The sequence below is a fragment of the Pseudophryne corroboree genome, chromosome 1, assembly GCF_028390025.1.
Source record: "Pseudophryne corroboree isolate aPseCor3 chromosome 1, aPseCor3.hap2, whole genome shotgun sequence".
Lineage (NCBI taxonomy): Eukaryota > Metazoa > Chordata > Amphibia > Anura > Myobatrachidae > Pseudophryne > Pseudophryne corroboree.
Genome location: NC_086444.1, coordinates 1,156,932,530 through 1,156,953,346, shown reverse-complemented (window position 1 = coordinate 1,156,953,346; position 20,817 = coordinate 1,156,932,530). Strand labels below are relative to the sequence as shown.

Here is a 20,817-nt window from a genome sequence, read left to right as displayed (position 1 = left end):
AGTAGCCTAAGAAGCCCAATCCACTCTGCACGCAGGTGAGTTCGCTTCTTCTCCCCTTAGTCCCTCGATGCAGTGAGCCTGTTGCCAGCAGGTCTCACTGAAAATAAAAAACCTATTTAAACTTTTACTCTAAGCAGCTCAGGAGAGCCACCTAGATTGCACCCTTCTCGTTCGGGCACAAAATCTTAACTGAGGCTTGGAGGAGGGTCATAGGGGGAGGAGCCAGTGCACACCAGCTAGTCCTAAAGCTTTTACTTTGTGCCCAGTCTCCTGCGGAGCCGCTATTCCCCATGGTCCTTTCGGAGTCCCCAGCATCCACTAGGACGTTAGAGAAATATAGTAGACACTAAGGGGGCACCACTCCAACTACCAGATTTGTGGATCAAGATTTATAATTTGCACAATGGGCTATATATGCACGCAGATGTTGTAAATGCACCTGCAGTGAGCACGGCACTATCAGTCCTATAGTACCAGACTAGCAGTCCTGATCTAGAGACCAGCTCCAGCAGAAATTCCTGGTATGAGTGATGGGGCCTACCACAATGTAGTACAATATGGTCCAAAAGTTTAGTCCCAATTCTCACACGAGGGGCGGGGGAAGATTTACATTGTTCTTGTGGGCACCCAGCAGTGTAGCGTGTCCACCCATAAGTGACAGTTGCACAGCTAATCCAATCTTTGGACATCCTGACTCCTTTTTGGATGTCGGAAGTGCAGACGTGCGCACATTTCAGGTTGCACGAGTGGGAATAGCCATGGTGTGCCAGGATTTTGGCTTCTGTATCCTGAAAGCAGGCATTTACTGTTCCCGCCACAAGTGTTGGTACGTTTGGGCACAAACGCCAGTGACAACTCAGCTTGCAGCCTCCAGAGGTGATCTGAAATGAGCTAAGTGACCTGTTGGGCGCCCAAATACTTTACACTTTAAGCCCAGCACATTCAGCAGTTTTACATGACTAATCCCATCTGTTTGGGCAAGACAAGTGTTATATAAACACAATAGAATTACCCCCTGCAATTTCCTGTCACTTTAGACAGGAGATAGTGTGCACAGCCAGTGCAACAACGGATTCCCCCAATGAATATACGTCTTCCTTTATACATTCATTACCAAATGAGTCACTACTGTATTTGGGCAGCAGGATAAGCAATAAATGTGCCATGTTAATGGAAAGATAGGGCCATCACTTTGCGGTTGTCTTTGGGACAATAAGATTAAGTCTTCATTACATGGAAATCTAGTCCCAACTATCCCAGATTACTGGAGGGTTCCTTATTGCAGAAATAGATTACATGTACAAGAAAGCATTGAACGATTGCAAGAAGATGCTATATTGTAACAAGGCAACCTATGGTTTAGGTTTCAATTTACAGTTTCCAAAAAAAATAATAAAGGGAGTTAAACCCATTATGTGCACACTGCTATAAAAATCTATATTTCCTTTAAACCTAGACTTATGATCTGAGTAACTACATCTTGCCACTTCCAGAGCATCAGTTCTCACAAGTTATTTATTGAAGTGTTGACAAGCCACAGCTGACAAATGCCACAAACAGCACCAGGTGCTAAGGACAAATGTCAAACAGTTTCTGGGTTTAAAATCCAAACTTAATAGTCCGACTTATCTGGTCACTGCCCATTGTCTATTGTCTGTCTATTAGGGATCAGTATGAAAGGCCGGCGGATGGGATCCCGTCCGCCATTATGCCAGCAGCAGGGCAAGCACAGTGGCTTGCCAAAGAATAGCCCATGTCGCCAGGATTCCAACGTTAGCATTTTACCGCTAGTCAAGATTCCAGCGTCAGCATTGTGACTGCCGGGATCCCGATTAGCGGTATTCTAACAGCTTCCCTCCCGTTATGTGGACTCTTATACAATGAGTGACTGAAATAGCAACTTTTTAGTAAGGTAAAATCTCTTAAAAAAACCACAAACTATAGACAAAAAGGTGAACTGTTAACAAAAACAGAAAGAAACCAAAAGCAGAAAGTGTTTGGGGGTCTTCCTTTGGGAAACGATTTTAAAACACCGCAAACAGCAAAGGTATGATAATGCTAGCAGGTCGAGAACTGAACACCAACCTACTACATAAGTAGCCAACTAATGTTTTAAGATTACCTGAGACAAACCACTTGTTTAATGACAAAGCATAACCAGGAAACTGTTCTGCAATGTTGTCCTTTAAAGACAGTTAAAAGATGCATCCGCTCTGAATTCTGCTAATCCAGCATTGCCATCCAGTGACCACAGCTAAATGCTGCCGCTGTGCTATTATCAAGTGCTTTAAGATATAGCTGCCAGCTCAAATATCTTGAATAGATTGGAGTTAGAGTCCAGCAAGTCTGCAGAACAGGTAGGAGCGCCATCCGCTGGGAATTTACAGGAAACACTTATGTACAGTGCATACGAGCTTTGGAGGAACTGTAACCTTGTCAGACTATCGCCTAGTTCAGCCATTGGGCATCCCCTGTATCTTGCAAACAAGCGTCCAGATCAAAGTCTCCCTCAGCGTCAACTTTCCTGACCTTGGTCGGAGTGCCTGTAAACTGGACAGAAAGAATGATACAGGTTAAGTAGGAGAAACTTGCATGCATTTTGTCAGCGACCTTCTCATTACATCTTAATGTTAGAGGCCTTATTTGCATGGGAAGCTGGGCAAATGTTAGATGACTGGCTGCAGTCGTCACCTCTTCACAATACCAAACAAGCCACCAGCCGCTCATTTGGTTTCAGCCCTGATCAACCCCTAACGAGTACTCCATTCTCTGCCGAATGCACTTCTATGAAAATAAGATTTTACTTACCGATAAATCTATTTCTCGGAGTCCGTAGTGGATGCTGGGGTTCCTGAAAGGACCATGGGGAATAGCGGCTCCGCAGGAGACAGGGCACAAAAAGTAAAGCTTTTTCCGATCAGGTGGTGTGCACTGGCTCCTCCCCCCATGACCCTCCTCCAGACTCCAGTTAGGTACTGTGCCCGGACGAGCGTACACAATAAGGGAGGATTTTGAATCCCGGGTAAGACTCATACCAGCCACACCAATCACACCGTACAACTTGTGATCTAAACCCAGTTAACAGTATGATAACAGCGGAGCCTCTGAAAGATGGCTTCCTTCAACAATAACCCGAATTAGTTAACAATAACTATGTACAATTTATGCAGATAATCCGCACTTGGGATGGGCGCCCAGCATCCACTACGGACTCCGAGAAATAGATTTATCGGTAAGTAAAATCTTATTTTCTCTATCGTCCTAGTGGATGCTGGGGTTCCTGAAACGACCATGGGGATTATACCAAAGCTCCCAAACGGGCGGGAGAGTGCGGATGACTCTGCAGCACCGAATGAGAGAACTCCAGGTCCTCCTTAGCCAGAGTATCAAATTTGTAAAATTTTACAAACGTGTTCTCCCCTGACCACGTAGCTGCTCGGCAAAGTTGTAATGCCGAGACCCCCCGGGCAGCCGCCCAAGATGAGCCCACCTTCCTTGTGGAGTGGGCCTTTACAGATTTAGGCTGTGGCAGGCCTGCCACAGAATGTGCAAGTTGGATTGTGCTACAGATCCAACGAGCAATCGTCTGCTTAGACGCCGGAGCACCCATCTTGTTGGGTGCATACAATATAAACGAGTCAGATTTTCTGACTCCAGCTGTCCTTGCAATATATATTTTTAATGCTCTGACAACGTCCAGTAACTTGGAGTCCTCCAAGTCACTTGTAGCCGCAGGCACTACAATAGGCTGGTTCAGATGAAATGCTGACACCACCTTAGGGAGAAAATGCGGACGAGTCCGCAGTTCTGCCCTGTCCGAATGGAAAATCAGATATGGGCTTTTGTAAGATAAAGCTGCCAATTCTGACACTCTCCTGGCAGAAGCCAGGGCTAGAAGCATGGTCACTTTCCATGTGAGATATTTCAAATCCACCTTTTTTAGTGGTTCAAACCAATGAGATTTTAGGAAATCCAAAACCACATTGAGATCCCACGGTGCCACTGGAGGCACCACAGGAGGCTGTATATGCAGCACTCCCTTAACAAAGGTCTGGACTTCAGGGACTGAAGCCAATTCTTTTTGAAAGAAAATCGACAGGGCCGAAATTTGAACCTTAATAGATCCCAATTTGAGACCCATTGACAATCCTGATTGCAGGAAATGTAGGAATCGACCCAGTTGAAATTCCTCCGTCGGAGCACTCCGATCTTCGCACCACGCAACATATTTTCGCCAAATTCGGTGATAATGTTGCACGGTTACTTCCTTCCTTGCTTTAATCAAAGTAGGAATGACTTCTTCCGGCATGCCTTTTTCCTTTAGGATCCGGCGTTCAACCGCCATGCCGTCAAACGCAGCCGCGGTAAGTCTTGAAACAGACAGGGACCCTGCTGAAGCAAGTCCCTCCTTAGAGGTAGAGGCCACGGATCTTCCGTGATCATCTCTTGAAGTTCCGGGTACCAAGTCCTTCTTGGCCAATCCGGAACCACTAGTATCGTTCTTACGCCTCTTTGCCGTATAATTCTCAATACTTTTGGTATGAGAGGCAGAGGAGGAAACACATACACCGACTGGTACACCCAAGGCGTTACCAGCGCGTCCACAGCTATTGCCTGCGGATCTCTTGACCTGGCGCAATACCTGTCCAGTTTTTTGTTGAGGCGAGACGCCATCATGTCCACCATTGGTCTTTCCCAACGGGTTACCAGCCTGTGGAAGACTTCTGGATGAAGTCCCCACTCTCCCGGGTGAAGATCGTGTCTGCTGAGGAAGTCTGCTTCCCAGTTGTCCACTCCCGGGATGAACACTGCTGACAGTGCTATCACATGATTCTCTGCCCAGCGAAGAATCCTTGCAGCTTCTGCCATTGCACTCCTGCTTCTTGTGCCGCCCTGTCTGTTCACATGGGCGACTGCCGTGATGTTGTCCGACTGGATCAACACCGGTTTTCCCTGAAGCAGAGGTTCTGCCTGGCTTAGAGCATTGTATATTGCTCTTAGTTCCAGAATGTTTATGTGAAGAGACGTTTCCAGGCTCGTCCATACTCCCTGGAAGTTTCTTCCTTGTGTGACTGCTCCCCAGCCTCTCAGGCTGGCGTCCGTGGTCACCAGGATCCAATCCTGTATGCCGAATCTGCGGCCCTCCAATAGATGAGCACTCTGCAACCACCACAGAAGAGACACCCTTGTCCTTGGAGACAGGGTTATCCGCAGGTGCATCTGAAGATGCGACCCTGACCATTTGTTCAACAGATCCCTTTGGAAAATTCTTGCGTGGAATCTGCCGAATGGAATTGCTTCGTAAGAAGCCACCATTTTTCCCAGGACTCTTGTGCATTGATGTACAGACACCTTTCCTGGTTTTAGGAGGTTCCTGACAAGCTCGGATAACTCCTTGGCTTTTTCCTCCGGGAGAAAAACCTTTTTCTGAACCGTGTCCAGAATCATCCCTAGGAACAGCAGACGAGTTGTCGGCATTAACTGGGATTTTGGAATATTCAGAATCCACCCGTGCTGTTTTAGCACTTTTTGAGACAGTGCTAATCCCATCTCTAGCTGTTCTCTGGACCTCGCCCTTATTAGGAGATCGTCCAAGTATGGGATAATTAATACGCCTTTTCTTCGAAGAAGAATCATCATCTCGGCCATTACCTTTGTAAAGATCCGAGGTGCCGTGGACAATCCGAACGGCAGCGTCTGAAACTGATAGTGACAGTTTTGTACAACGAACCTGAGGTACCCCTGGTGTGAGGGGTAAATTGGAACGTGGAGATACGCATCCTTGATGTCCAAGGATACCATAAAGTCCCCCTCTTCCAGGTTCGCTATCACTGCTCTGAGTGACTCCATTTTGAACTTGAACTTCTTTATGTACAGGTTCAAGGACTTCAGATTTAGAATAGGCCTTACCGAGCCATCCGGCTTTGGTACCACAAAAAGAGTGGAATAATACCCCTTCCCTTGTTGCAGAAGAGGTACCTTGACTATCACCTGCTGAGAGTACAGCTTGTGAATGGCTTCCAAAACCGTCTCCCTTTCGGAGGGGGACGTTGGTAAAGCAGACTTCAGGAAACGGCGAGGTGGATCTGTCTCTAATTCCAACCTGTATCCCTGAGATATTATCTGCAGGATCCAGGGATCTACTTGCGAGTGAGCCCACTGCGCGCTGTAATTTTTGAGACGACCCCCCACCGTCCCCGAGTCCGCTTGAGAAGCCCCAGCGTCATGCTGAGGCTTTTGTAGAAGCCGGGGAGGGCTTCTGATCCTGGGAAGGAGCTGCGTGTTGCTGTCTCTTCCCTCGACCTTTGCCTCGTGGCAGATATGAATAGCCCTTTGCTCTCTTATTTTTAAAGGAACGAAAGGGCTGCGGTTGAAAAGTCGGTGCTTTTTTCTGTTGGGGAGTGACTTGAGGTAGAAAGGTGGATTTCCCGGCTGTAGCCGTGGCCACCAAATCTGATAGACCGACTCCAAATAACTCCTCCCCTTTATACGGCAAAACTTCCATATGCCGTTTTGAATCCGCATCGCCTGTCCACTGTCGCGTCCATAAAGCTCTTCTGGCCGAAATGGACATAGCACTTACCCGTGATGCCAGTGTGCATATATCCCTCTGTGCATCACGCATATAAAGAAATGCATCCTTTATTTGTTCTAACGACAGTAAAATATTGTCCCTGTCCAGGGTATCAATATTTTCAATCAGGGATTCTGACCAAACTACCCCCGCACTGCCCATCCAGGCAGTCGCTACAGCTGGTCGTAGTATAACACCTGCATGTGTGTATATACTTTTTTGGATATTTTCCATCCTCCTATCTGATGGATCTTTAAGTGCGGCCGTCTCAGGAGAGGGTAACGCCACTTGTTTAGATAAGCGTGTTAGCGCCTTGTCCACCCTAGGAGGTGTTTCCCAGCGCTCCCTAACCTCTGGCGGGAAAGGGTATAATGCCAATAATTTCTTTGAAATTATCAGCTTTTTATCAGGGGCAACCCACGCTTCATTACACACGTCATTTATTTCTTCTGATTCAGGAAAAACTATAGGTAGTTTTTTCATACCCCACATAATACCCTGTTTAGTGGTACCTGTAGTATCAGCTAAATGTAACGCCTCCTTCATTGCCAAAATCATATAACGTGTGGCCCTACTGGAAAATACGGTTGATTCGTCACCGTCACCACTGGAGTCATCGCCTGTGTCTGGGTCTGTGTCGACCGACTGAGGCAAAGGGCGTTTCACAGCCCCTGACGGTGTTTGAGTCGCCTGGACAGGCACTAATTGATTGTCCGGCCGTCTCATGTCGTCAAACGACTGCTTTAGCGTGTTGACACTATCCCGTAGTTCCATAAATAAAGGCATCCATTCTGGTGTCGACTCCCTAGGGGGTGACATCCTCATATTTGGCAATTGCTCCGCCTCCACACCAATATCGTCCTCATACATGTCGACACACACGTACCGACACACAGCAGACACACAGGGAATGCTCCTAACGAAGACAGGACCCACTAGCCCTTTGGGGAGACAGAGGGAGAGTTTGCCAGCACACACCAAAAGCGCTATATATATATCAGGGATAGCCTTATAATAAGTGCTCCCTTATAGCTGCTTTGTTATATCAAAATATCGCCATAAATGTGCCCCCCCCTCTCTGTTTTACCCTGTTTCTGTAGTGCAGTGCAGGGGAGAGACTTGGGAGCCGTCCTGACCAGCGGAGCTGTGAGAGGAAATGGCGCCGTGTGCTGAGGAGATAGGCCCCGCCCCTTTTCCGGCGGGCTCGTCTCCCGCTATTTAGAAAAATTAGGCAGGGGTTAAATATCTCCATATAGCCTCTAGGGCTATATGTGAGGTATTTTTAGCCTTTATAGGTACTCATTTGCCTCCCAGGGCGCCCCCCTCCCAGCGCCCTGCACCCTCAGTGACTGCCGTGTGAAGTGTGCTGAGAGGAAAATGGCGCACAGCTGCAGTGCTGTGCGCTACCTTTAGAAGACTGCAGGAGTCTTCAGCCGCCGATTCTGGACCTCTTCTGATTTCAGCATCTGCAAGGGGGCCGGCGGCGTGGCTCCGGTGACCATCCAGGCTGTACCTGTGATCGTCCCTCTGGAGCTTGATGTCCAGTAGCCAAGAAACCAATCCATCCTGCACGCAGGTGAGTTGACTCCTTCTCCCCTCAGTCCCTCGCTGCAGTGATCCTGTTGCCAGCAGGAATCACTGTAAAATAAAAAACCTAGCTAAACTTTCTCTAAGCAGCTCTTTAGGAGAGCCACCTAGATTGCACCCTTCTCGGCCGGGCACAAAAATCTAACTGGAGTCTGGAGGAGGGTCATGGGGGGAGGAGCCAGTGCACACCACCTGATCGGAAAAAGCTTTACTTTTTGTGCCCCGTCTCCTGCGGAGCCGCTATTCCCCATGGTCCTTTCAGGAACCCCAGCATCCACTAGGACGATAGAGAAATGGTGTTTACAGCAACATGGTGTTTACAGCAACACAGGCACTCCAAATATGGGTTTATCAAGTTATGTCATTTGCTTGCTCTAGTGCAGGCCTGGCCAAGCCTGTGGAACTCCAGATTTTTTTGAAACTACACATCCCAGCATGACCTGCCACTTTTACATCAGCTAGTAGCAAAACTGTGGCATGGCATGCTGGGACTTTTAGTTCACAACAGCTAGAACACCACAGGTCAGCCAGGCCTGCTCTGTGTATTTACTATAAAAAAAAAGCCTATTATATAAAATAGACCAGCTGTTTTCTAAGTCACAAGACCCTTCCAACTAAATGCTCCAGCAGCATTAGGACGGACCACTAGCAGAAGACTATTGCACCTAAAACAGGGAACAAGAGGACCTGCCATACAGTGTCCACTTCCATTTATTATTCCACTTACAAGATCTTCCGCTGTGGTGTCCTCAGTTGTGCAGACCATGTCTTCAGTACTGTAAATGGAAAGTAAAAGTAAGATTGTAGCCTCTGTATGCTGCTGACAAACCACTTCGTGCCTGGACAACGCATTGTCTGCTCACTTTCCATACCGAAACATTTACCAGTTTTTAGAATGTATTACTTGGTCTTATTTAACCCCTTTGTAACCATTTCCCTTTTACAATGACCGTGGCTTCACTAGCAAGCCAGGTTAAGAGGAAAGACTCCACTACAATTACATAAAGGAGAAAATATTTTTCTTGCCATTTTACAAAGTGATGGTTTACCAAGGAAAGTACCTGAAAATAAGAATTTACTTACCGATAATTCTATTTCTCGGAGTCCGTAGTGGATGCTGGGGTTCCTGAAAGGACCATGGGGAATAGCGGCTCCGCAGGAGACAGGGCACAAAAAAGTAAAGCTTTACTAGGTCAGGTGGTGTGCACTGGCTCCTCCCCCTATGACCCTCCTCCAGACTCCAGTTAGGTACTGTGCCCGGACGAGCATACACAATAAGGGAGGCATTTTGAATCCCGGGTAAGACTCATACCAGCCACACCAATCACACCGTACAACTTGTGATCTAAACCCAGTTAACAGTATGACAACAGAAAGGGCCTCTTAAAGATGGCTCCTTAACAATAACCCGAATTAGTTAACAATAACTATGTACAAGTATTGCAGATAATCCGCACTTGGGATGGGCGCCCAGCATCCACTACGGACTCCGAGAAATAGAATTATCGGTAAGTAAATTCTTATTTTCTCTATCGTCCTAAGTGGATGCTGGGGTTCCTGAAAGGACCATGGGGATTATACCAAAGCTCCCAAACGGGCGGGAGAGTGCGGATGACTCTGCAGCACCGAATGAGAGAACTCCAGGTCCTCCTTTGCCAGGGTATCAAATTTGTAAAATTTTACAAACGTGTTCTCCCCCGACCACGTAGCTGCTCGGCAGAGTTGTAATGCCGAGACCCCTCGGGCAGCCGCCCAAGATGAGCCCACCTTCCTTGTGGAGTGGGCTTTTACAGTTTTAGGCTGTGGCAGGCCTGCCACAGAATGTGCAAGTTGAATTGTGTTACAAATCCAACGAGCAATCGACTGCTTAGAAGCAGGTGCGCCCAACTTGTTGGGTGCATACAATATAAACAGCGAGTCAGATTTTCTGACTCCAGCCGTCCTTGCAATGTATATTTTTAAGGCTCTGACAACGTCCAACAACTTGGAGTCCTCCAAGTCGCTAGTGGCCGCAGGCACCACAATAGGTTGGTTCAGATGAAATGCTGATACCACTTTAGGGAGAAAATGCGGACGAGTCCGCAGTTCTGCCCTATCCGAATGGAAGATTAGATAAGGACTTTTATAAGATAAAGCCGCCAATTCAGATACTCTCCTGGCAGAGGCCAGGGCTAGTAACATAGTCACTTTCAATGTGAGATATTTCAAATCCACCTTTTTCAATGGTTCAAACCAATGGGATTTGAGGAAATCTAAAACTACATTTAGATCCCACGGTGCCACCGGAGGCACCACAGGAGGCTGTATATGCAGTACTCCCTTGACAAAAGTCTGGACCTCAGGGACAGAGGCCAATTCTTTTTGGAAGAATATTGACAGGGCCGAAATTTGAACCTTAATGGATCCCAATTTGAGACCCATAGATAATCCTGATTGCAGGAAATGTAGGAAACGACCCAGTTGGAATTCCTCCGTCGGAACCCTCCGATCCTCGCACCACGCTACATATTTTCGCCAAATGCGGTGATAATGTTTCACGGTGACTTCCTTCCGTGCCTTAATCAAGGTAGGAATGACTTCTTCTGGAATGCCTTTCCCTTTTAGGATCTGGCGTTCAACCGCCATGCCGTCAAACGCAGCCGCGGTAAGTCTTGAAAAAGACAGGGACCCTGCTGTAGCAGGTCCCTTCTCAGAGGTAGAGGCCACGGTTCGTCCGTGAGCATCTCTTGAAGTTCCGGATACCAAGTCCTTCTCGGCCAATCCGGAACCACTAGTATTGTTCTTACTCTTCTTTGCCGTATGATCTTCAATACCTTTGGTATGAGCGGCAGAGGAGGAAACACATACACTGACTGGTACACCCAAGGAGTTACCAGTGCGTCCACAGCTATTGCCTGTGGATCTCTTGACCTGGCGCAATATTTGTCCAGTTTCTTGTTGAGGCGAGACGCCATCATGTCTACAATTGGTCTTTCCCAACGGTCTATTAACATGTTGAAGACTTCTGGATGTAGACCCCACTCTCCCGGATGAAGATCGTGTCTGCTGAGGAAGTCTGCTTCCCAGTTGTCCACGCCCGGGATGAACACTGCTGACAGTGCTATCACGTGATTCTCCGCCCAGCGAAGAATCTTGGCAGCTTCTGCCATTGCACTCCTGCTTCTTGTGCCGCCCTGCCTGTTTACATGGGCGACCGCCGTGATGTTGTCCGACTGAATCAACACCGGCTTTCCTTGCAGGAGAAGTTCCGCCTGGCTTAGAGCATTGTAGATTGCTCTTAGTTCCAGAATGTTTATGTGAAGAGACTTTTCCAGACTCGTCCATACTCCCTGGAAGTTTCTTCCTTGTGTGACTGCTCCCCAGCCTCTCAGGCTGGCGTCCGTGGTCACCAGGATCCAATCCTGAATGCCGAATCTGCGGCCTTCTAATAGGTGAGCCTTCTGCAACCACCACAGAAGTGACACCCTTGTCTTTGGTGACAGGGTTATTCGCAGGTGCATCTGCAGATGCGACCCTGACCATTTGTCCAACAGATCCCTTTGGAATATTCTTGCATGGAATCTGCCGAATGGAATTGCTTCGTAAGAAGCCACCATTTTTCCCAGGACTCTTGTGCATTGATGTACTGACACTTTTCCTGGTTTTAGGAGGTTCCTGACCAGATCGGATAACTCCTTGGCTTTTTCCTCTGGAAGGAAAACCTTTTTTTGAACCGTGTCCAGAATCATACCTAGGAACAGCAGACGAGTTGTCGGGATTAAATGGGATTTTGGAATATTCAGAATCCACCCGTGTTGTCTTAGCACCTCTTGAGATAGTGCTAAAGCTGTCTCCAGCTGTTCTCTGGACCTTGCCCTTATTAGGAGATCGTCCAAGTATGGGATAACTAATACGCCTTTTCTTCGAAGAAGAATCATCATCTCGGCCATTACCTTGGTAAAGACCCGAGGCGCCGTGGACAATCCGAACGGCAGCGTCTGAAACTGATAGTGACAGTTTTGAACAATGAACCTGAGGTACCCCTGGTGTGGGGGTAAATCGGAACGTGTAGATACGCATCCTTGATGTCCAAGGATACCATAAAGTCCCCTTCTTCCAGGTTCGCTATCACTGCTCTGAGTGACTCCATCTTGAACTTGAACTTTTTTATGTAGAGGTTCAAGGACTTCAGATTTAGAATAGGCCTTACCGAGCCATCCGGCTTCGGTACCACAAATAGAGTGGAATAATACCCCTTTCCTTGTTGTAATAGGGGTACTTTGACTATCACCTGCTGAGCGTACAGCTTGTGAATGGCTTCCAACACCCTCTCCCTTTCGGAAGAGACGGTTGGTAAGGCAGACTTCAGGAAACGATGAGGAGGATCCGTCTCTAATTCCAACCTGTACCCCTGAGATATTATCTGCAGGATCCAGGGGTCTACCTGCGAGTGAGCCCACTGCGCGCTGTAATTTTTGAGACGGCCCCCCACTGTCCCCGAGTCCGCTTGAGAGGCCCCAGCGTCATGCTGAGGTTTTTGCAGGAGCCGGGGAGGGCTTCTGTTCCTGGGAAGGAGCTGCCTGTTGGTGTCTCTTCCCTCTTCCTCTGCCTCGTGGCAGGTACGACAAGCCCTTTGCTCTCTTATTTTTGTAGGAGCGAAAAGGCTGCGGTTGAAAGGTCGGTGCCTTTCTCTGTTGGGGAGTGACTTGAGGTAAAAAAGTGGATTTCCCGGCAGTAGCCGTGGCCACCAAGTCTGATAGACCAACTCCAAATAACTCCTCCCCTTTATACGGCAAAACCTCCATGTGACGTTTTGAATCCGCATCGCCTGTCCACTGTCGTGTCCATAAGGCTCTTCTGGCTGAAATGGACATAGCACTCACCCGAGATGCCAGTGTGCAAATATCCCTCTGTGCATCACGCATATAGATAAATGCATCCTTTATTTGTTCTAACGACAGTAAAACATTGTCCCTATCTAGGGTATCAATATTTTCAATCAGGGATTCTGACCAAACTACTCCAGCACTGCACATCCAGGCAGTTGCTATAGCTGGTCGTAGTATAACACCTGCATGTGTGTATATATTCTTTTGAATAACTTCCATCTTTCTATCTGATGGATCCTTAAGTGCGGCCGTCTCAGGAGAGGGTAACGCCACTTGTTTGGATAAGCGTGTGAGCGCCTTGTCCACCTTAGGGGGTGTTTCCCAGCGCGCCCTAACCTCTGGCGGGAAAGGGTATAATGCCAATAACTTTTTTGAAATTATCAACTTTTTATCAGGAGCAACCCACGCTTCATCACACACGTCATTTAATTCTTCTGATTCAGGAAAAACTGTTTGTAGTTTTTTCACACCATACATAATACCCTGTTTTACGGTATCTGTAGTATCAGCTAAATGTAACGTCTCCTTCATTGCCAAAATCATATAACGTGTGGCCCTACTGGAAAATACGTTTGAATTTCTACCGTCGTCACTGGAATCAGTGCCCGTGTCTGGGTCTGTGTCGACCGACTGAGGCAAAGGGCGTTTTACAGCCCCTGACGGTGTTTGAGGCGCCTGGACAGGCATTAATTGATTGTCCGGCCGCCTCATGTCCTCAACTGACTGTTTAAGGGAAGATAAACCATCACGTAATTCCACAAATAAAGGCATCCATTCTGGTGTCGACCCCCTGGGGGGTGACATCTGCATATTTGGCAATTGCTCCGCCTCCACACCAATATCGTCCTCATACATGTCGACACCACGTACCGACACACACCGCAAACTCACAGGGAATGCTCTAATGAAGACAGGACCCACTAGCCCTTTTGGGGAGACAGAGGGAGAGTCTGCCAGCACACACCACAAAGCGCTATATATACAAGGGATATCCTTATATTAAGTGCTCCCTTATAGCTGCTTTAATATATATATATATAGCCATTAATGTGCCCCCCCTCTCTGTTTTACCCTGTTTCTGTAGTGCAGTGCAGGGGAGAGACCTGGGAGCCGTTCTGACCAGCGGAGCTGTGACAGAAAATGGCGCCGTGTGCTGAGGAGATAGGCCCCGCCCCTTTTTCGGCGGGTTCTTCTCCCGCTATTTTTCCAGTCAGGCAGGGGTTAAATATCTCCATATAGCCCCTATGGGCTATATGTGAGGTATTTTTAGCCTTGTATAAGGTTTATATTTGCCTCTCAGAGCGCCCCCCCCCAGCGCTCTGCACCCTCAGTGACTGCCCAGTGAAGTGTGCTGAGAGGAAAATGGCGCACAGCTGCAGTGCTGTGCGCTACCTTATGAAGACTGAGGAGTCTTCAGCCGCCGGTTTCCGGACCTCTTCACGCTTCAGCATCTGCAAGGGGGTCGGCGGCGCGGCTCCGGGACCGGACTCCACGGCTGGGCCTGTGTTCGATCCCTCTGGAGCTAATGGTGTCCAGTAGCCAAGCAGCAAATCCACTCTGCATGCAGGTGAGTTTACTACTTTCCCCCTAAGTCCCACGTTGCAGTGATCCTGTTGCCAGCAGGACTCACTGTAAAGAAAAAAACCTAAACTAAACTTTCTCTAAGCAGCTCTTTAGGAGAGCCACCTAGATTGCACCCTTCTCGTTCGGGCACAAAATCTAACTGGAGTCTGGAGGAGGGTCATAGGGGGAGGAGCCAGTGCACACCACCTGACCTAGTAAAGCTTTACTTTTTTGTGCCCTGTCTCCTGCGGAGCCGCTATTCCCCATGGTCCTTTCAGGAACCCCAGCATCCACTTAGGACGATAGAGAAATACACATTTTCAGCACCATGGCCATTTGTTATCACAGATTACTGCTGTGGGATTAGACAGCAAATCTAACATGTATAAGCCAATTTAATGAAATACCATCAATTCTGATTAGCTCATGAACTACACACATTTACAAAGTCTCTGTATCGTCCCATTTTAGGTCTAGCGGCTGTGATTAGCGCACCTGGTAGTATTCTGTAGACATTATGGCGGATTTATTTGACAGTTTCTTATATAGCGCAGCAAATTCCGTTGCGCTTTACAATTGGAAACAATGCTATAACAAAACTGGGTAATAACAGTCAGAGGTAGGAGGGCCCTGCTCGCAAGTTTACAATCTAATACAGACTACATAACCTAGTGTACTTACAACGGCTGCAGGTCATCCCCCTCCTCCACAGGGTCCCATGCATGTAGCTTAATACGCCAAAGCTTGATCTGTTGGTCCCATGACCTGCGGCTGTATTTCTTAAATTTATTGGGGGTTCGTGGATGAACGCCTGGCTGTCTTGTGTGTCTGTTACGTTTTGAGGAGAAAGATAAGTGTTACAGTAGTAGTCATTTTGTTACTACCCAAAACAAATCCAACATTTATCCTAACGGCCCTCTGCTGAGCACCAACACATTCTCATTGGACTGGAGGGGATGTAGTCTGGAACATAACCAAGCCTACTAGTGATTTAGCATTCCTGGAATACCAGAACTGGAGAACCCTGTATGTTGCACTGTCTCAATGACTTGATACAGATTGTTTAACAGTCTAAGGACATGATTCAATTCAGTGACCGTTGAATAGCGCTGGGAATTAGCTCCCGGCATTTTCCAATACAGCACCATGTGACACAAATCCGTAATTCTTCTTTGGATGGAGCAGAAAACTGCATCCTGCCAGGCACACGTAATAAGCGCAAGGTGATAATGCACCACCCAATCAGCTCCAATATGTAACTTGACAGTAGGGTGCTGATTGGCTGGTGCATTATCACCTTGCACTTATCACTGCTTTATCACTTCTCAAATCGGAGAATGTCCGTTCTAACAAAACACTGTTTAATCTGGGAGAACAGGCATTTTTCAAGTTAACATTGCGGCGTATTGAATAGCGCTGGGTACTAATTCCCGGCGCTATTCAACAGTCACTGAATTAAATCGTGCCCTAATTGTCTTACAAATGTACAGCTTTGTATTTATGTCTATTGAATGTCTACCTCTACTATTTACCTCTTACAAAATGACAAAGTATAATTACAAAGTAGAAGCAAATATATTACTTGCCTAAATCGCAGGTCAACCCCCCATTAAAACAAAACTGCCCATTGGAATTGCCTCAGTGTCAAAGCTTCCCCTCCACCACTTGTGAGCAGGCTAAGCTCTGCGATTGAAATCAGTTACCTACAGTATGTGCCAAATACAATCCTCTGTACGATAAAGGGATGCTTAGACCAAATCTAATGCAATGCCTGTTCTCCGTTAGAGACAAATGTTACATAAGCTTAAGATGCACAGGTCCTACCTTGGTACAGCTTTCAGGTATAGGTCATATGCATTTGTGTTTTTTCCATAGTTGATCTGCTTCTGTCTTCTAGTGAGAACTTCCTGGTCTGTTTCCATTTCTCCATGAGTAGAAGAGTCTTTTGAATCAGAGCTGCAAGCATACACAACCAGATAACAAAATCCATTAACCTGCCACTTTTAAATGGGGCAATATTGCACACCCAGCACTACTGTTCCCATGTAGTACTTTACTAAACAGAATGTTAAAGCTAAGCCTATGAACGCAACTTGCCGTGCATCACGTTTCTACCAGGAACCCTGCCCCAATTGCTTTAATATCTGCAGCAGTCTATTTGAATAAACAGACCGTATATGCGCAGGAATACAGCACTGGCAACAGACAGACATGGCAACCAGCACAGATACAGGGGTTCCTGACCCCAGCAATTCCTGCAGTGCATAGCCTGGGTAACCATGCACAAAGAGCAATTCTAGTAATTTAGTCTCATTACACTGAATCTTAACCATTCTCTATTCAAGAGGGACTACCTGTAGCGGATATACCTGGCTTAGGCATGTAACCCTGGCTATCAATACAAGATGCAAAGCCTGAAGAAACGTACTGCTAAACATTACGACACAAGACTTACCTTGCAGAGGACCCTCTTCTTTCTCTTGTACCAAAGTCATTAATTAGCAGCTTTCGCTTGTACCTGAAACACAGGAAAGATGTAAGCCTCACCAGGATGCTGTGTACTATTACACAGGATGGCCAAACATTGGCCTCAAAGCCCACGTATCTAAAAATGTGTCAGTAATTACCACGCCTGGAGTCCTTTAGGACAGTGATCACCCTTGCCAAAAATGCTGATGCCACTAAATATTTAGCATCTATGCAGTGTTTGTCAGCACTCAGGGAACACCAACATGTTTTCCAGATTTCCTTACTGGCACACAGATCATTGGCTGACATTTTAAAAGCCAAACGTTGTATTCCTCTTCACTTGTGTTGTATTATATTAAATGGAACTTCACTATGATTATTTGTCCCCATTTATGTGAAATTTACAGAGTACAACTCCATCCTGAAGAGGATTCTTCTGCAGGGGAGACAACTGATCTATCCAAGCGCCAGTTAAGTCCCAACCTAATTTTTTGTTTGGCTCTTCACTTGTAAGTCTGTGAGAAGGGCCATCAATCATTCACCGTTAGGGTTCCCTGGGGACTGGAGTTGGTGCATTCCCTCAATACTGACCAGGGACCAATGTGTAGGGTTTGTATGTCTGACTGTCTGTGCACATTAGCTCCCTTACAAAGACATACTGGTAGTTCGTGTTAAAAGACTTCTGACAAGACGGACCCTAATGTCCGTGAGACTTTAGGCTAATCTCCATTGAAGGAGGGACTATGCATTACATTGTACACATTCTATAAACTAGCATTGAGACTTCAGCATTGACAAGCTGTGTGTGTAATACTCAGCTCTGTCATACCTGGCCAGATCTTTTTCCACTGTTTCCTTCAGCGACTCTTCCTCTTCCACTGCAGTACCCCAGTCTTTGCATCTGGACACTGGCTTGTGGCTTTCTGGGGTGGTGAAGCTGGTGGGAAAGGAATGCCAAGAGGTCAGCAAAATATGCCCCATCTCTGTCATGCTTTCCAGCAAAGCCTGTTTTGGCTTCAGTTTTAAACATTATGCATGCTATATTTGCTAAAAGCAGCACGATCATGAAGACACTTGAGAAATTGCTGTTCACATTTACAAGCTATAGTGCTGACTTTACTGCAGAACAAACTGGGGTATCCAAGCAGAGTCCCTAAGGGCACTGACAATGCCTTGCGCTGTCTAACAGCAGTGGAAGAGGAAGATATAATGGAGTGCTCTCCCACTGTCCCCAACCTCTGCTTCACACAATCTATACACTTGACTAAAGACAACAGTGGCACATCAAGGGATGTAGTATACAGGAGTCACACATGAAGAGGTCAGCAGTAGGTTGGGGGGAGGGGCAGGGGGATAATAGGATTTTGGTACTTACCAGGTAAATCCTTTTCTTTGAATCCATAGGGGGCACTGGAGTACTCTTGGGATATGGACGGCTTAGCAGAAACAAAGGCACTGAATATTTAAATTTAGAACTCTCCACCCCTCCATATCCCAGAGTACCTCAGTGTACGACCTCAGTGTTTTTTACTGAGCGAACAGGAACTATAGAGAGGTTGACAATGGAGAATTCCTATAACAACGGACAACAACAAAGTTGACACATAACGTTACTGTCAACTAAACAGTTGACACCATAACCGATAGACCTTTATAATTTGAACCAATCGGTGAAAATGTGGTACCATAAGCTCCTCTGAGCTTAATACAACCCAGGTAAAACTGCTCTGGGTGGGCGTCCAGTGCCCCCTATGGATTCAAAGAAAAGGATTTACCTGGTAAGTACCAAAATCCTATTTTCTTTTTCATCCACTAGGGGTCACTGGAGTACTCTTGGGACGTACCAAAGCTTCCCTCGTGGGCGGGAGAGCTGTTTGACACCTGTAACAGTAGGCGGCCAAAGCTAGATGCTGATGCCGCAAACGTTTCAAAACTTGTAAACGCGCACAAACGTGTGCACTGAAGACTATGTAGCTGCGACGTAGAAGCTCCACGACCAGCTGGTCCTGACATTCCCACAGAACCTGTGGGATGAGCTATTACTGACGTAGGCGACTGTAACTTAGCCTTAAGGTAAGCCTGACGTGTAGTCCGTTTTATCCAACTGGATAATGTCTGCTGAGAAACTGGCTAACCCCAGTTGGCAGCATCATGGAGAACAAACAACGTATCCGTATTACGAACTGTAGACGTTCGGGACATATAAACGCGTAATGCGCATACCACATTCAGAATTCTAGAATGTGCTGTCAACACAGGAAACACTATTGGTTTATTGATGTGAAAAATAAGAAATCGGAATTCGTCCGAAGTTCCGCTCCGTCATGAGGAAACCCAAATACGGTGGCTTGGAATACAAGGCACCCAAATTTGAAAACAAAACCCTTGCCGAAGCTAAGGCTAGAAGAAAAAAAAAACGTTTTCCAAGTGAGAAACTTAATCCCCATTTGTTGTAAGGGTTCAAAATATGAAAACTGTAAGAAATCTGAACCCAGCTTCAAGTCGCATGGCTCCGTAGGTGGGATAAATGGAGGCTGCACTCTGATGACACCTTGTAGAAAGGTGTGTACCGACGCAATAGAGTCAAACGTCTTTGAAAATAAATTGACAACACAGATACCTGCACCCTCAGTGTAGATAAACGCAGTTCTCCATCCCACCCCGTCTGTAAAATAACAGAATACGGGTAACTTGAAAGATGATGTCGGAAACTTCCGAGCTTCACACCAACCTATATAGGCACACCAAATTCTGTAATAATGAGCTGCCGTAACCGGCTTCCTAGCTCGTAACATGGTTGGTATAACCGATACTGTAATGCCCTATCTCTTTTCTTAAGAGGGCGGTCTCAACCACCACCCCGTCAACCGCAGCCGCGGTACATAGGTAAATAGGGGTAAAAGAACGGTCCCTGTTGTAACAGGTTGGACGTAGTATGAGCGGGCAAGGATCGTGTGCGAGTACTCCTTGGAGATTCGAGAAGCAAGCTCTCCGAAACCCATGAGATATCACTAGTATGACTGTGACGAACTGTCTTATGATCCGTTTTAGCAACGGAGAGAGCAGCGGAAAACGGTGGACCCAGATACACGAGGCTGTACGACCACGCGAATGTGAGAGCCTCCACCGCCACTGCCCTTGTGATCTGTCGTTCTGTACACATACTGAGCGTTTGTAATTGTGGCGAGATGCCATCATGTACACCTGAAGGTAACCCCACCTGTGGACCCACATGTGAAACACCTCTGGATTTAATGCCCAGTTTTCTGGATGAAAATCCCGACGGCTAAGATCATCTGTCTAACAGATGTCCACTCCCGGAATGAACCCCGTCGACAATATCACCTTGTGGTATTCTGGGCAATTGAGGATTCGAGCTACCTCCCGCATTGCCATGCGGCTTCTCGGTCCTCCCTGGATGTTGTGTATGCAACTCCCGTTGCGTTGTCTGACTGCACTTGGACAGACTGAAAGCGAAGCATGTAGTGCATTGTAAATTGCACGGAGTTCCAGGACATTTATAGACAGCAATCTGTCGTGATCCGTTTTAGAACCCCTGTCGCTGACCTTTTTAACTACAACTCCTCAACCTCTGAGACTCTCGCCCAGAGTATAGACACCCTCGCCCCCCTGTGGGAAACGCGAGTGAAACCCGGCGAACTAAAGCGCTTTGAAAACACATCATTGTTCCTAATAGGCGAATACACCAATGTACCGCTAGTGTGCGTGGCTTTTGCACTAATTGTACTAGATGGT

The 20,817-nt window shown here is 47.0% G+C and overlaps 1 protein-coding gene across 2 annotated transcripts in view; it reads right to left on the bottom strand.

The window, feature by feature from the left end:
* Positions 1 to 265: 265 nt before the first annotated feature.
* The window catches only part of SLBP (stem-loop histone mRNA binding protein), a 58,203-nt gene continuing 37,651 nt past the window's right edge, over positions 266 to 20,817 (bottom strand). Inside the window, exons 4-9 of one of the 2 annotated variants that reach the window (XM_063924856.1) lie at positions 17,891 to 17,998; positions 17,048 to 17,110; positions 16,417 to 16,548; positions 15,274 to 15,420; positions 8,889 to 8,937; positions 266 to 2,550 (exon numbers count right to left, since the gene is read on the bottom strand). In XM_063924856.1, coding sequence (XP_063780926.1) covers positions 2,449 to 2,550; positions 8,889 to 8,937; positions 15,274 to 15,420; positions 16,417 to 16,548; positions 17,048 to 17,110; positions 17,891 to 17,998 — 601 coding nt within the window. In that variant the 3' untranslated portion in view covers positions 266 to 2,448. The remainder of the gene's footprint in view (positions 2,551 to 8,888; positions 8,938 to 15,273; positions 15,421 to 16,416; positions 16,549 to 17,047; positions 17,111 to 17,890; positions 17,999 to 20,817) is intronic. The other variant, XM_063924858.1, reaches the window with a different exon arrangement.